The sequence below is a fragment of the Cydia amplana genome, chromosome 6 (genome assembly GCF_948474715.1).
Source record: "Cydia amplana chromosome 6, ilCydAmpl1.1, whole genome shotgun sequence".
Lineage (NCBI taxonomy): Eukaryota > Metazoa > Arthropoda > Insecta > Lepidoptera > Tortricidae > Cydia > Cydia amplana.
The window spans coordinates 5548603-5563365 of NC_086074.1; the positions used below are offsets into that span (position 1 = coordinate 5548603).

At 35.3% G+C, this 14763-nt stretch overlaps 1 protein-coding gene across 1 annotated transcript in view; it reads left to right on the plus strand.

Annotated features, from left to right (window-relative positions):
- Nucleotides 1-13243, plus strand: part of LOC134648669 (uncharacterized) — a 38062-nt gene extending 24819 nt beyond the window's left edge. Inside the window, exon 5 of the mRNA XM_063503165.1 lies at nucleotides 12866-13243. Coding sequence (XP_063359235.1) covers nucleotides 12866-13236 — 371 coding nt within the window. The 3' untranslated portion in view covers nucleotides 13237-13243. The remainder of the gene's footprint in view (nucleotides 1-12865) is intronic.
- Nucleotides 13244-14763: the final 1520 nt, after the last annotated feature.

Here is a 14763-nt window from a genome sequence, read left to right on the forward strand (position 1 = left end):
GTCATCTGGCATGCCAAGTGAGGGAGCGGAAGGGAGCCTAAAAGGTAGGCAAAGCCGCAAACACTTGCTGCATGCGATGCCAAGTGAGGGAGCGGAAGGGAGCCTGAAAGGAAGGCAAAGCCGCAAACACTTGCTGCATGATGAAGAATATGATCGCGATTTACGGCTTGAGAGAGATTCATGTTCGCGAACACGAAATTTGGGCGGCTACAATGGTAGTGCCTCTTGGCGCCGCCGCTCGCGCGGGGAATCTGTTAGAGATTGCCACGGTGGACCGTCAAGCCACATTCCGCGCAGTAGAAGCACGTCACCATATGTGGACGCACGAGCCCGACGGAAATTGCGGAGGTCGCGGAATTCCTCTTATGAAGACAACGAGGATAATTATATATAAGCACCCACGACATCATGTGAGTCCCAAGACGGTATGGACGCATGGAGAGAAATAGGCAATATATTTATAATAACAGTTCTGATGATGACTATCGCATAACCTCTGGACATAAAAGGTTATATATACTCTCACTCTCCGAGCGTCGATCGGTTCAAAAAAAATTCCCAAACATAGTCTTAATTAACGGCGTGATAGCTAGTGTTGAGTCGCTCACTCGTGAGGCACCTCATTTGTACCACTCATTTTGTTAATTTGTCGCAGTACTTCGTACCGCAAAAATGTCTTACTTCACTCCTCTATTCATTTTACTTGATTCTAAAATTATCTTTCTCCTAAAAGTTCTATTCTTAACCTTCAGAATTGCACTTCAATTAAATGTTACTATTTATTTATTTATAAAGGAAGTGATGAATACATAAATATGTATATACATTAAATATTTTTGTCGCCGTTGGAATTAATGGAATAGTCGACGCTGAAAATATGCTAGTACCTCACCTCATTTGAAGTAAGACATTGTAACACCTCATTTTAGAAAATGAGGTACTCATACAAACTCATTTTAAATTGATGTCCTACCCATCACTAGTGATAGCGTAAGTAAACTACCCGAATTTGGTGAAAATGTTATAAGTAAATTTTTGAACACCATAAAAGATATGAAAGGCAGTTTATCTTCTAAATTGTCGTTAAATAATGTTCACGAGTCCGATCCAATGTAGAAAGATTAAACCATTCTTACATGGCTTACAAAGTAGAGGAGTGCTGAGATTTACGGGTGGACAGAGAAAGAGATTATACATTTTACGCTTCCGAAACTTACAGGCCCTGCTAAATCTTTGTACCAGGATCCTAGCACTGTCCTCTACACGTGGTCGGAGTAGAAAAAGAAACTTGTAGAATCTTTCCCATGTTGTGATGATTACGCGGAACTTTTAACAACTATGCTCTCCAAGAAAGCTAAATATGGAGATTCACTTGAGCACTATTATATGACAAAGTTATATTTATTAAACAGATTTTGTATTAAGGGTTGGAAAGCTGTTGTTGACTGCTTGTTAGATGGTATAGAGGACCGTGCTTTCGTGAACCTGAAGAGGGTCTTAAGTATTTAGAAACAGTTAAGGTGGGGTTTAACAGAGAAATAGGTCAAAAATTTGATAAGCAGGGACAAGATAGGAAATAGTTAGATAACCCTACTATAAAACAATCGGATTAACCCTCTAATAAAATTGTTTGTCATAATTGTAACGAGGAAGAACACAAAAGTTTCCTGGGTAAAAAGACAGCGGACCTGTGGGAAGCTAGGTCATCTTCCAGTGTTCTGTAGGTAGTAGTAGAGAAACAATTCCAAATATAACTATTATCGATATCCTGATAAAAAAAAAATACATACAAATCTTTTGTGTTTTGTCAATATGGGTATTGGGTAGTGCGTTAACTCTAAATAGAAAACCGACGGGAATAAATTGAATTAAATTTTGACACTAGCAACCTGCCTGTAACGGTAGGTGTAGCTGGCCGCGTAAAGCGATAATTAGGTAAGACAAAAGCTAACGTGACCGTACAGGAATAAAAAAAAAAGTTGATGTTATGATTACCTATATTATTATATATTTTATTAATCAAGCAACATGGCTCAAAAGGCTGGGAAACATAAAAAAAAATTAAAATTACAACTTAAATTAAAAATACAGAATATATTAAATTAAGATGTTACCTACTAAAATACGTAAGATTTAGATTTAAGGGAAACATGTCATAAAAATAAAATAATAAAAATAATAACAATTAAGATATATGGGGAAGAGGATCTTTATTGAACAAAATTTTAATTATAAATACAGAGGTTACACTAAAAATTAAGATTGAATACAAGGAAATTATGGCTACTTATGAAAGATTATAATATATTGTACAAGTCAATATAACGATAGGTGGATTGACTCTAAAGCTATTTATAGGCTTGGCAAGCTTCTTTAGCAGGTTTGTACGTGACTTAGCTGTGATACGCAGACCACTGACAGACATGCTGAAGAAAGGCAATGAATGGAAGTGACCAGAATCAGTGACCAGGATGATGCATTCAACTCATTAAAGGGAAAACTAATATCTAGATCTATTCTCAATATTTATGACCCGAAACGTAAGACTCAGTTGCTTTTCCAAAAAAAAAAGTGACGAAGGCCCTTTTAAGCCAGTCTCGTACTTTAGCGGGAAAACTAAACCAGATAAGCAACGTTCGCATTCATTTGAACTAGAGACCCTCACGGTGATTACCTCCTTGTTATAAATGACAGCTTTTCTAAATTCATTAACATCTAGCCTGTTCGAAATACAAAGACCTCAACAACGGTGAAGGTCTTCCGCGACTACATGAGCTATTTTGGAACACCCGTTAGATTAATCACGGACCTAGTGAGCGTTAGGAGAGAAGTGCCGAGTGGTGGTAAATCAAAATTGGGTAGCAAATACCAGGGACCGTATAGGATTATTAGATGCCTTCCTAACGACCGCTAAGTAGTCGAAGATACACCACTAACACGGAAAAGGGCAACCATCGTTATGAAAACATAAGTGCGATAAATAAATTAAAATCTTGGTTGTGTTTGATAACAAGCATGGTAAAGTAAGTAAGTAGTTCCGAATTTGGCAGTGACGACACCGAAAGTCCAAATGGGTCTGAGTAATCATCATGGCTAATTTGCATGGCTGTTAGTCTAGGATCTAGGACATAGGTAATTTAGATAAATTGATAATTTTTTAATTAATATTGCACTATTGTAAGTTCGAATTTTCAATTGTATCTGTATCTGTAATTAGGTAGAGGTGTGTGTGTACTAATAGAAATCCTAAAATATAATAACATTATGTTGTTTGATTATTATGTGTTATATAAGTGCTATTGATTAGGCTTTCTTGACGTTGTTCAATGAGTTCATTAAAAATAATTAAATGAATGCTAATAAATAAAGTGATCATATAAATTCGTATAACTTAGTTAAAATATACATTATTTTGTAATATACTGTTATAAAACCAGTATATCTAACATTTAATCGAATGGTAATTGTAGATGAGCAAAGGGACTTGCTCTAGCAGGATGGCCGAGCTGTAAGGATACTGTGTGGTTTATATAGATTTTTAGTACTTATAAAACATTTTTCTAGATTAAATAAGCTAAGTGACTTTTAAAAGTATTTGTAATGATCGATCACGTGAATGGTCACGTGATCGATCCCTCCATCTTGAATATTGAACGATTTCGTGGGGTGACGTTCGAACGATAAGGTCGATCAATATTAAAAATGGTAGAAGGTATTTGAATTGTGAGCAGGTCAGTTCGTTTTGTTTTGTGAGAACCCGAGATAATAATTATAGTATGTGTCTAAGTGTATACCTACTGTCGCGTGCGTGTGGTTAATCAGGCTCAAAGAGATTATATTCATTGTGCCAAATAAATGTATTTTTATCACACATACCGTTGTTTTAATAAAATGATTAGACCTCTTATAGTTGTTATATGTGGCTTTCCATAAATTAAGGGTCCTTATGCTTCAATAAGGACGTTTTCATGGGGTCCCGTTGTTTCCCATAAAGTTTTAAGTCATAATGTATTGTTTGTCATATTATCATTACTCATAAAACTGAAACCGTTAACATTTCAAGATTTTAGTTAGGTTATCCTATAGATAGGTTAGGTTAGGTTAGATTTGTTTTATGGCAATCCTGAAAAGTGACGCGTTTCTGAACTAAATGAATTATGACTAACGAAAATTCGAGCAAACAATACATTATGGCTTAAAACTATCTGGGAAACAATAGAAACCCCGTTTTCATCTGAAGTTGCAATAGAAATTGAAAAAGCCACATTTTTTCAAGCTTTTACTTAGTTTTATCTGTCCCGTTGGTTGTCTGTCTGTTCCAATGTGGTTCCAATCAAATCATGCAAATTAAATCCCAACAAAAACATAAATGTGAAATGAGAGCCAAGTTCAATATTGAGAATACGTGTCGTTGTTGACTCGCCGACAAAAGAATTGAGATCTATATGGGTGCCAAGTTCTGTGCTGTGTAGAAAATCCTGAAATTATAAAGGATTTGTCTTGGCTAGTTTCACCTAATATTCTACCTTGATGCAAAATATCAAGTTTCTAAGTCATCTAGAAGTGGGTTAGGTTTTTGGTCTATAAGTATTAATTATTTTTTTTCCATCGAAATATCAATAATTTCCAGTTTTCACATTTTTCCTTCTATATGCACCTAATAGTCTACCTTGCCAAATATCAAGTTTCTAAGTAATCTAGAAGTGGGTTAGGTTTTTGGTCTATAAGTATTAATTATTTTTTTTCCATCAAAATATCAATCATTTCCAATTTTCACATTTTTCCTTCTATATACACCTAATAGTCTACCTTGATGCCAAATTTCAAGTTTCTAGGTCACCTGGAAGTGGGTTAGGTTTTTGATCTATATGTCAGTCAGTCACAAAAATGCCGGTTTTTAAACGTTAATTTATCAATAACTGTTTGAGCTATGTTTATGAAATAGTGTATTTTGAACAAGCTAAGGGACTTGAATACATGTGCCAAATTTCATGTGTGTAGGTTAAGTAGGTTTCAAGTTGTGAAGGGGTCAAAAGTAGCTCGAAATGGTTCGTGTAATATTACACACGGTTGCTGCGTCGCCAGTTCCTTTTTCTTTGAACTTGGCTGGACACGCTACCGCGTGTCTAGATTTGACCCACTTCTCGGGTGTTCAATGAAGCTGAAAATTTACATAAGTACATAATATGTAATATGGGTGACAATACAATATTTTTATGGTTACCATCGAGTTGATCTGATGGTGATGATACAGACAGTGGTCTTTTAAGTCTTTTTAACTTTGTGATAAAACAACGCCACTTAATTATATTTGAAAATATTTAAAGAAAAATACAGTCAGAAATTAGAAATATTGTTATCTAACCTCTCTATCACTCTTGCATATTCGAGCGATAAAGAGGCAAATAGCTGAGTTTCGATTTTCGCACTTCCCGATAGGGCCCTTTGTAAACAAACCGCCTTGATGTGTCTATATCAAATTATTAATTGTCTGTGAAAACTTGTTAAAAAAAGTTTAAAGCAAAGGCGTAGGCAAAGAGTAGTATAATATGTATATAGCTGGTCAACCAAATCTTGTCAGTAAAAAAAGGCACGAAATTCAAATCTTCCATGGGACGATATCCCTTCGCGCCTACATTTTTCAAAATTGCCGACTTTTTCTACTGTCAAGATCTGGTTGACCAAGTATACCTATATAGCGCTGGCGGTACACCGAGAAATTCAGTAAAATGCTGCAAATGATGTTAAAGGTATGAAAATCGGTACGATTGATCTTTAGAACATTTGAAACAATTTGACCCGAAGCACCAACATATAAAAAAAAAAACGAGAGGAGTTATGACGTCATCTTTTTTTGTAAGGAATAAAAAAATATTGTTTAAAAACCTATCGTGTTTGGTATTAAACGAAAGGGCTTTCTGAGCCGATTCCAAACATATATCACATCATTACATTTCAGTATTTTTTTTTAATTATAATATAAATAATTTTCAAAACATACCAATTAAGTTTGGGATTCTCCAGATACAATACGGTAAATTTTTTTTTGTAAAATATACCTCTAATCTTATACCTAATATCCTCATATCTAACCCTAATAAAGCAATTTTGAAATTATATACATTTAGGTTTTTTTTTATTTTTCAATTTTACATAGTGTGATCTATGAATCTCTCAATTAAATATTTAAAAAGAAAGCATAAAATTAATATATAACGGTTTTTTTTCAGAAAGTCGCTTATATCTCGGAATCTATAAGTCGTAGTAAAAATTGTCTATGTAATAATTAAGAAAGAATTAACCGAAAAAACTCACCTTTAACGTCCCCCCTTTCCCGAGTTCTCCACCCCCCACTCATCTGAACTTTTTCTTACTTAAAGCTTAGATATTACCAAAGGAACATGTAATAGTATTTTATGCAACTGTTGTTTAAGAGAGGTCAAAAAAGGCGAGTGGCGTGAGTAACAATAACAACAAACAACAACCGAAAATTGTTAATAAAGACGCCACTAGTATTTTTTGACTCGGTTAAACAACGTTGCATACAATACTTTTTCTACGACCAAGCACTTACTTTGAAATGCAATGAAATAATAATAAAAATGGATGATGATGATTGTTTCATGTCCTAATGTGATAGGTTGTTCAGTGCGTGGGTTTCTTAAGGGGAACGAAAATTTCATTATTTTTGCGCTACGACGCACGGTTTAGGAGATACAGCCCTATAAATATTTTTCTTCCTCTTTTTCTTTTTTTTTCTTTTTTTGTGTTTTTTAAATCTTACTTAGGGGTTTCTTAAAGGGGAACGAAAATTTGATTATTTTTGCGCTACGACGCACGGTTTAGGAGATACAGCATTATAAAGTTTTTTTTGTTTTTTTAATCTCTTTTTTGTGTTTTTTTTTAAATATTAATTAGGGTTTCTTACAGAGGAATGAATATTTTAATATTTTTGCGCTACGACGCACGGTTTAGGAGATAAAACCCTATAAAAAAAAAAAAATATTACTTAGGGGTTTCAAAGGGGAACGAAAATTTGATTATTTTTGTGCTACGACGCACGGTTTAGGAGATACAGCCCTATAAAGATGAAAATAATCGTACCATTAACCAAAACATGTCTATGGTTTACTCATCTGTCAGAAATGACAATTAAAATTAGGTTGGAAACAATGTATTCCATACAATATTTTTTAAATGGTGATTACACGAAGTATCGTAAAAGTGCCAAAAAGATACTGCGTGTATGCACAAATATTTTTTTGGGGAATAGACTAAAGACTTGTGTTGATAACTATAAGTTAGGGGTTTAAAGGTGTGTGCACGACCCTTTAAATGACAAATAAAAGTACGGGAGTAGAAAAAGCAAGTTTCAATGCGAAGAAGAAATTAAAAAGATGATTATCTTGGAAAGAAGAGTAAATATACATAGGTGAACATAATGGTGAACAAAGGTATAGTAAAATAGGTAGGGACATAATTCAGGGTTTGCTTGTCTGGTCCACGCATGCTGTACCTATCACGACCACGGCACGGCCGTCTCCTGCTAACTTTTCGCTATAATAGTAAAATCATAGGTCTAATACCTATGATTTTAATATTATAGCGAACAATATTTCATGTTCATGATCTCGAATTTAAGACTTTAGCTTAGATTTATGGCGTGCGGCCTAGCGCGCGTTGCCTCTATGAGGAGCTGTCAAAGCGCTTTATATCTGTATGCTTTTGATGATGCGGATCAGCATTCTTATCCAGCGGGGCAAGCGGCCAGCCTGCAGAAGGGCACCCTACCGCACTTGGTAGGTCACTACACTCACTACCAGGATTTAGGGCTAATAATTTATTTATAAGTTTTACAAAAAAAAAATTATGGTATTGTATCTGGAGAAGCCCAAACTTGGTATGTTTTGAAAACTATTTTTATTATAATTTAAACAAAATGACTGAAATGTAACTATGTGATATATTTTTAGCATTGGCTCAGAAAGCCCTTTCGTTTAATACCATACACGATAGGTTTCTAAACATTTTTTTTATTTCATACAAAAAAACATGACGTCATAACTCCTCTCGTTTTTTTTTATTTGTTGGCGCTTCGGGTCAAATTGTTTCAAATGTCCTAAAGATCAATCGTACCGATTTTCAGACCTTTAACACCATTTGCAGCATTTTACTGATTTTCGCGGTGTACCGTCAGCGCTAGAAGTGGGCAGCAAAGAGTAGTATAATATATATATATATATACTCTCCCGGCCGATTTCGACCACGGCGACTGTTTCAACTCCGCTGCTGAAGACAGGACAGTCGGCAGTCAACGTTTGTTCCTAATAAATATAACATTGATGAATCAAGGCGGTTTGTTTAAAGAGGGCCTGCCGCGAAACCAATTTCGTTATCTGCCACCATTAAATTTCGCTCGTATATGCAAGAGTGATAGAGAGGCAGATAACGAAATTTCCCCCACCCCCCTTTGGATGGTTCTTGTTTGAGTTATAATGTCACTGTATTGAGGACTCAACCTTTCCATTTTTAAAGTGTTTTTATATCGACATGACACTGGCTACTGTAGTAAATGCCAAAAAAGAAAAAAAAAACGCTGTCATAGTAACGAAAATAATAAACACGTCAATCGAAATAAACAACGTAATATCCAAGAAAAATTTGCAAAATAGTATATGATAAATATGTAAAACATCATTAATTATCGAATTAAGATTACATACAACTTTGTGTAAAAAAAATTGAGGCAATTATACAGCCCGATTATACGGGTTACATTTTGAAAAAGATGATTATCTTGGAAAGAAGAGTAAATATACATAGGTGAACATAATGGTGAACAAAGGTATAGTAAAATAGGTAGGGACATAATTCAGGGTTTGCTTGTCTGGTCCACGCATGCTGTACCTATCACGACCACGGCACGGCCGTCTCCTGCTAACTTTTCGCTATAATAGTAAAATCATAGGTCTAATACCTATGATTTTAATATTATAGCGAACAATATTTCATGTTCATGATCTCGAATTTAAGACTTTAGCTTAGATTTATGGCGTGCGGCCTAGCGCGCGTTGCCTCTATGAGGAGCTGTCAAAGCGCTTTATATCTGTATGCTTTTGATGATGCGGATCAGCATTCTTATCCAGCGGGGCAAGCGGCCAGCCTGCAGAAGGGCACCCTACCGCACTTGGTAGGTCACTACACTCACTACCAGGATTTAGGGCTAATAATTTATTTATAAGTTTTTAATACCTTTAAACGAGCAATTCTTGTATATTTATTTATTTATTTATATGTATAATATATTTCGGGGATCTCGGGAACGGCTCTAAACGGATTTAGATGAAATTTGCTATATGGAGGTTTACGGGGGCGCAAAATTGATCTAGCTAGGTTTTATCTCTGGGAAAACGCGCATTTTTGGGTTATTATATGTTTCATATATTTCATATTTCATATTTCTTTATTCATAAAATTACAAACTTTCCAGAGCAAAACTCGGTCTCCCAGACATTAAGTTTTTAAATTAAGTGTTTTTATCATGTTTCATATTTAAACTTACAGATGTGAATCACCAGCAGAGTTTTTGGAGAGGTGTGGTTTTCTTATTTCCTGTTACCAACCTGAAACACCATACCTACCTAAATATCAGAAAATAATAAAGTGAAGAAAATTAAATAAAGTTGAATGCTTAAAAACTTTAATGTTTTATTAAAATTAAACGAAAAAAAATGTGTAAACTGAAATAGATCAATTTTTTTATTTGTAGTTGAATAACATATATGTATTTAATCTCCTTTAATTAAAAATCATCTCTGAGTAGATACATATTAAACAATAGGTACTATTAGGTCTTGGTAGTAATGTTAGGTCTTATGACCTACTGTATTTGACTATATTACTTACCAAGACCGGAGCCTGACCTGTCAGTCGCCAACTATTTTGATGCTCTTTGTAGGTAGCATCAAAATAGTTGGTGACTGACAAAGTTACCAAGTTACTAAGGTAGTAGGTACCTATATAGTAGGTAGCAGTAGCGCAATATTTAGTCAAAATATTTTGACTAATTTAGATTATTTTTATGCCAAAAAAGTAATACAAGCTATTCATGTTCCACTTAGTAATAAAATACGGACTTTTCTGAATATGTGGTTTACGAAATGTGTTAAGGTACAACTTGTGGTTTATTAACGTGGTTTAGAAATAGGCAGCTTGAGTTGAGAGAGGTGATGAGTAAATTGTTTCATTTTTTTACAATTTTGAGCGTTTATAGGAGAATGTGTGGAGCAAGCATTATTTGACGTGTAGGTGTGGGTTCAACAAAAAGATCGCTTGTCAATAAGGCATTCTTGCTGTTAAAATTCAATTATTAATAGCCTTTATCGACCATCAGCAATGTAGTCCCTTTTTGATTGATGGAAATTGTCACGTAAGTTCCACTACTCGCCGCCGCATCGCCTACAGCGCATTCGTTGGTCTATCGCTCACAAGATGTCATTAATTCATGTAAACTTACGTACTGAAAAAAAAAAAGTTTTACTCTTTGCTATAAATTACCCTTTCGCACGTCAAAAACTCCAAGATGGTGCCGAAGGTCATAGAGAACCAAGTCTACCTTTGGAATCATTACTTGTCAAAATTTGACATTAGCAATCCACAGTTAGGTGACAACCAAACCAAACCATTATAAACCTTAAAGTAATAATAAAACAAAGTTGTTTTTTGTTAAATTATTGTTTGTACCAAATGAACTTCAGCACTTGATGAACTTCAAATGAACTTCAACAGTTGAATTTCAAATGACGCGAAATTTGACAGTTGCACATGTCGAATAGGGGCCCTGAATTACAGCCATTACAGGCCAATTTGAACGTACAGTGACATCAGAATTGATATCTAAATGATGTCATTAATTTATCGTGCATTTCACTCGTACTTATCCAAGTAGGTATTGGCGCGAGCAAGACGCATGGTAACTAAATGACATCAAATAACGTTTTGATATGAGTGTACGTTCGAATTAGCTTCCTAATAGTACCTACATTGTGCAAAATGGGGCGTAAGTTAAATATTGCAAACGAGAGTAAGTTAAATCGCGACGGCTTGCTGGAGCGATTTATAGACTCGAGTTTGCAATATTATTACGCCCCGAGTTACACACAATGTTTTTCATCACACTTGCGATACAAAAATGAAGTATAAAGACAAAAAACTGTTTATTATGGTACTAGAAACTTCATTACTCCCTAGGGATAACGCTTTTTCTATTACTCCCGCTAAGCCTGTGCAATTCCACATTTACTGAGCGAGTGTGATGAAAATAATATTAGTCACGGGACTAGTTTAAATAAGAGCGTAGCAATACTTTGCGTTGTATGTAAAGTGTGTTTTATTAAATTAATACTGTCAGAAACTCCCACATCCTTATTTATGTTAACCTGGGTCGACTGTGTCATATGTTAGTAAAACTGAAAACGTTATTTAATGTCCAATTGTAGTATTCACTAGGTATAGTATAGTATGTTAGCCTTTATTTTAATGTAGGTTACAAATGGTCACCCTGGTGTTTCTAGCAACGCCTATGCAATATTTATCCCAAACAGCTGTCACTGAACGTGCTTAGAGGTGTCATTAAATAAAAGATGAAGCAACTTTTGCACTGCCGTACACGCCGAACAGAAACTCGTCAAAGGGAATGAATGATTCAGAGCTGACCCGATGGCGCACCGCAAGTGTCTGATTTATTTACGACTGGGCTGTGGCCCTACATTGTGTTGATACATTATGGCGGCAGAGGGGTTCATTAACATCAAGCGTCGGCAATTTCAGCATTGTACAATCGATTGAAAACTAAGTCACGTAAGAATCGCTCGTACCTATCAATTTCAAGACCAAAATGTTCAATGAAGCGTAATCTATTGCTAAGTAGTTACGGGATAAAATTGGATACCTAATACCTACCTATGGATACATTGGATACCCAGAACGTGTAGGTCTATCTCATTCATCACACGTTAGGGGTAGAATGGAACTGTCCACCTATATTATAATAGCCGTAACAGCAATTGGAAGACTAATTTAATTGTTTCTGTATTCTCGCGGAATGAACCCAAAATTCAAACCGGTTTACCAATATATGTTACGGCTGTTAGCGCGGTAGGAAAGCTTGCACTCTCGTGCTTCTTTTAGTAGCCATATATAACTTAATATTACTTATAATATAAGTATTATAATTATTCCAATCGGTTTCACTATGTTTAGAACATTGGGAACGTAACAATTTAAACTCTCGCGTCTTGTACACATATTTAATTACACAAACGGGTCTACAGCGATACACCCGACATGATTCGCGGTAGACCCGTTTGTGTAATTAAATATCATTGGGAATGGCCCTCAGAAATGATAATGGTCCATAACTTACGAATTTATTTCACAAGTATACATTTTCCGCCCTTTATGTTCCAATATGAGCAACATAAGAGTATAATGGCACCCCGGGGTTTTTGATGCGCGAACGAACGATTGACAATAGTCAGAAAATAGGTCAAACTATACTCGGGGTTCAAAGTTCAAACCCGCGACCTCCGGATTGAAAGTCGCAAGCCCTCATCACTAGGCTCCCAACGTTCTACGAAACCATATTTTTGTTACCATTTTGACTGATTCACGGTTAGTTTCACTAGAGTTACCTATATAATAGACCGGGATATGAACCGTGATTACAAATTGAGTATTGTTTTCGAGCTCCCGATATTTTTGTAGATTAATAGGAGAATATTCTGTGATAGCCTAACTTAACCTAACCGCTGTGATATTTTTAATTGATGTAATGTCTCATATACATATTAACATTTGTCTACAGGCGGCGAATCTGACCACATCTTCCACCTCCACGGCTACAGTTTCTACGTAGTTGGCATCAGAGGGTTCAACAGCAGTCTAGACAAGGACACCATTCTGAAAATGAACGAAGAAGGCACTCTGTTCCCGTCCAAAAACCTTATCGATCCTATTATAAAAGACACTATAACAATTCCAAAATTCGGAGTAGTAGCGCTCCGTTTCAAAGCTGACAACCCAGGGTACTGGCTGATGAGAGATGAAAGGTCCACGCATTGGACAAGAGGACTAGACTTTATACTCAAAGTGGGACAGGAAGGTGATTTCGTTCAAGCTCCTGCCGATTTCCCAAAGTGTGGCTCTTACGTTGGCCCCGAGTATTTCCTGATTTAAATAAGACTTGAAAGTATAGTTAATTAAGACAAAGTTACCATTAAGAAACCTGGTTAAGCTAGTGCTCAATTTATTTATTAAATAATTAATATGTGATAATGGTTTAGGAAACAAAACGTATTTCATAAGTGTTATTTTGTTTGGAATGATCGACCAACTTGATACTAAAATAATAAAATGACGAAGCAAGTTTTAGTAAAGCTTCGAAATACTGTTGTTGTTATATTATACATAGTTGTAAATATGGTTTGCCTTTTGTAAATATATTGACTTTTTTATTTTCTTTCCTTATATTTGGACCAATTCAACGAGTGGTTCCCTCGTTACGACAAAGTGTGCGAATGGCAGAAAACGGCCATTCATTTCTAGGTGAAATAAAATATAAAAATCTCGGACGGAGACATCGATTTTGGTGACTGTCCAAATAATGAAAGCATTAAAAATTGGACCGTAGCTGCCGAGACTGTAGGTAGCAAACGGACTATAATGTTTTTTTTAAGAGCTCGCACCTCGATGAAGGTTTTATTAGGTTTCACGTTTATTATAGGATCTGGCGATAAAAATTGGTGAGTGGAGTCTCTAGTTTCCTGCTCGACGCACGTATCGTCGCGTGTTTGATTAATTGAGTTGTAATCTAATGAGGGTCGAAACAATTAGATCAGATCTGACAAAGGCTTCGTAGTTTAGGCATCACAAATAACAGCACTGCGACACGCAAGCGACATATTGACTGATTACAGTGATTACTACATTCAATTTTGTTCCTGTAAACAGAACCATCAATTAAGAATCTTTTTAATAAATAAAAAAACCGCCTTTGTTCGTTTAAAAATTACTTATAGGTTTTTCACCTCCAGAACATTCGCAGTACGATTGTGAAAGAGGTAAGGCCAACAATGAAACCTTTCTTATTTTTCAAACATTTCTTCGACTATACCATTAATCTATGCAAGAGGACGACACTTATGGTAATTAGTCAAAATGGTAAGCTTCTTGAAAAGATTAAACGCTATTTTGGTAACGCAAAAGACGTTTAAAACTTCTCTAATTTGAGGAAACTTTCGTGGCCTTAATGACTGGGCTAAAGAAAAAGATAACTTCGGACAAAGGTAGCTACTAAGCTGTTTATTTAATATGCACAATCTATCTTAGCCGCGTATAATGTGGTGGGTTGGGTGTAAGTAGGCCCCATTGGGCATTGCCAAAACGGAACTTGTTCTAGCCATTCGTCTGGCTTTCACTTTTGGCGTCGGATCAATAAAAACGCTGCCGGTTTGATAGATACTTATTACGACTTGTTATAATACTGCATGCATAGGTGTATACCAAAGAGAATAGATAGATATATAATATATGTCTTTGGTGTATACTATTATTGGTGTTTAAAATAAATAAAAATATTTTAACAAAGGTGCATATCAACAGAGAAAATAAATAGAATTAAGTAAATAACCAAAATTTATAAAGTAAATATTTAAATAAATAAATTACTATAAACTATCCCTCCGCGGCGTATAATTATATATC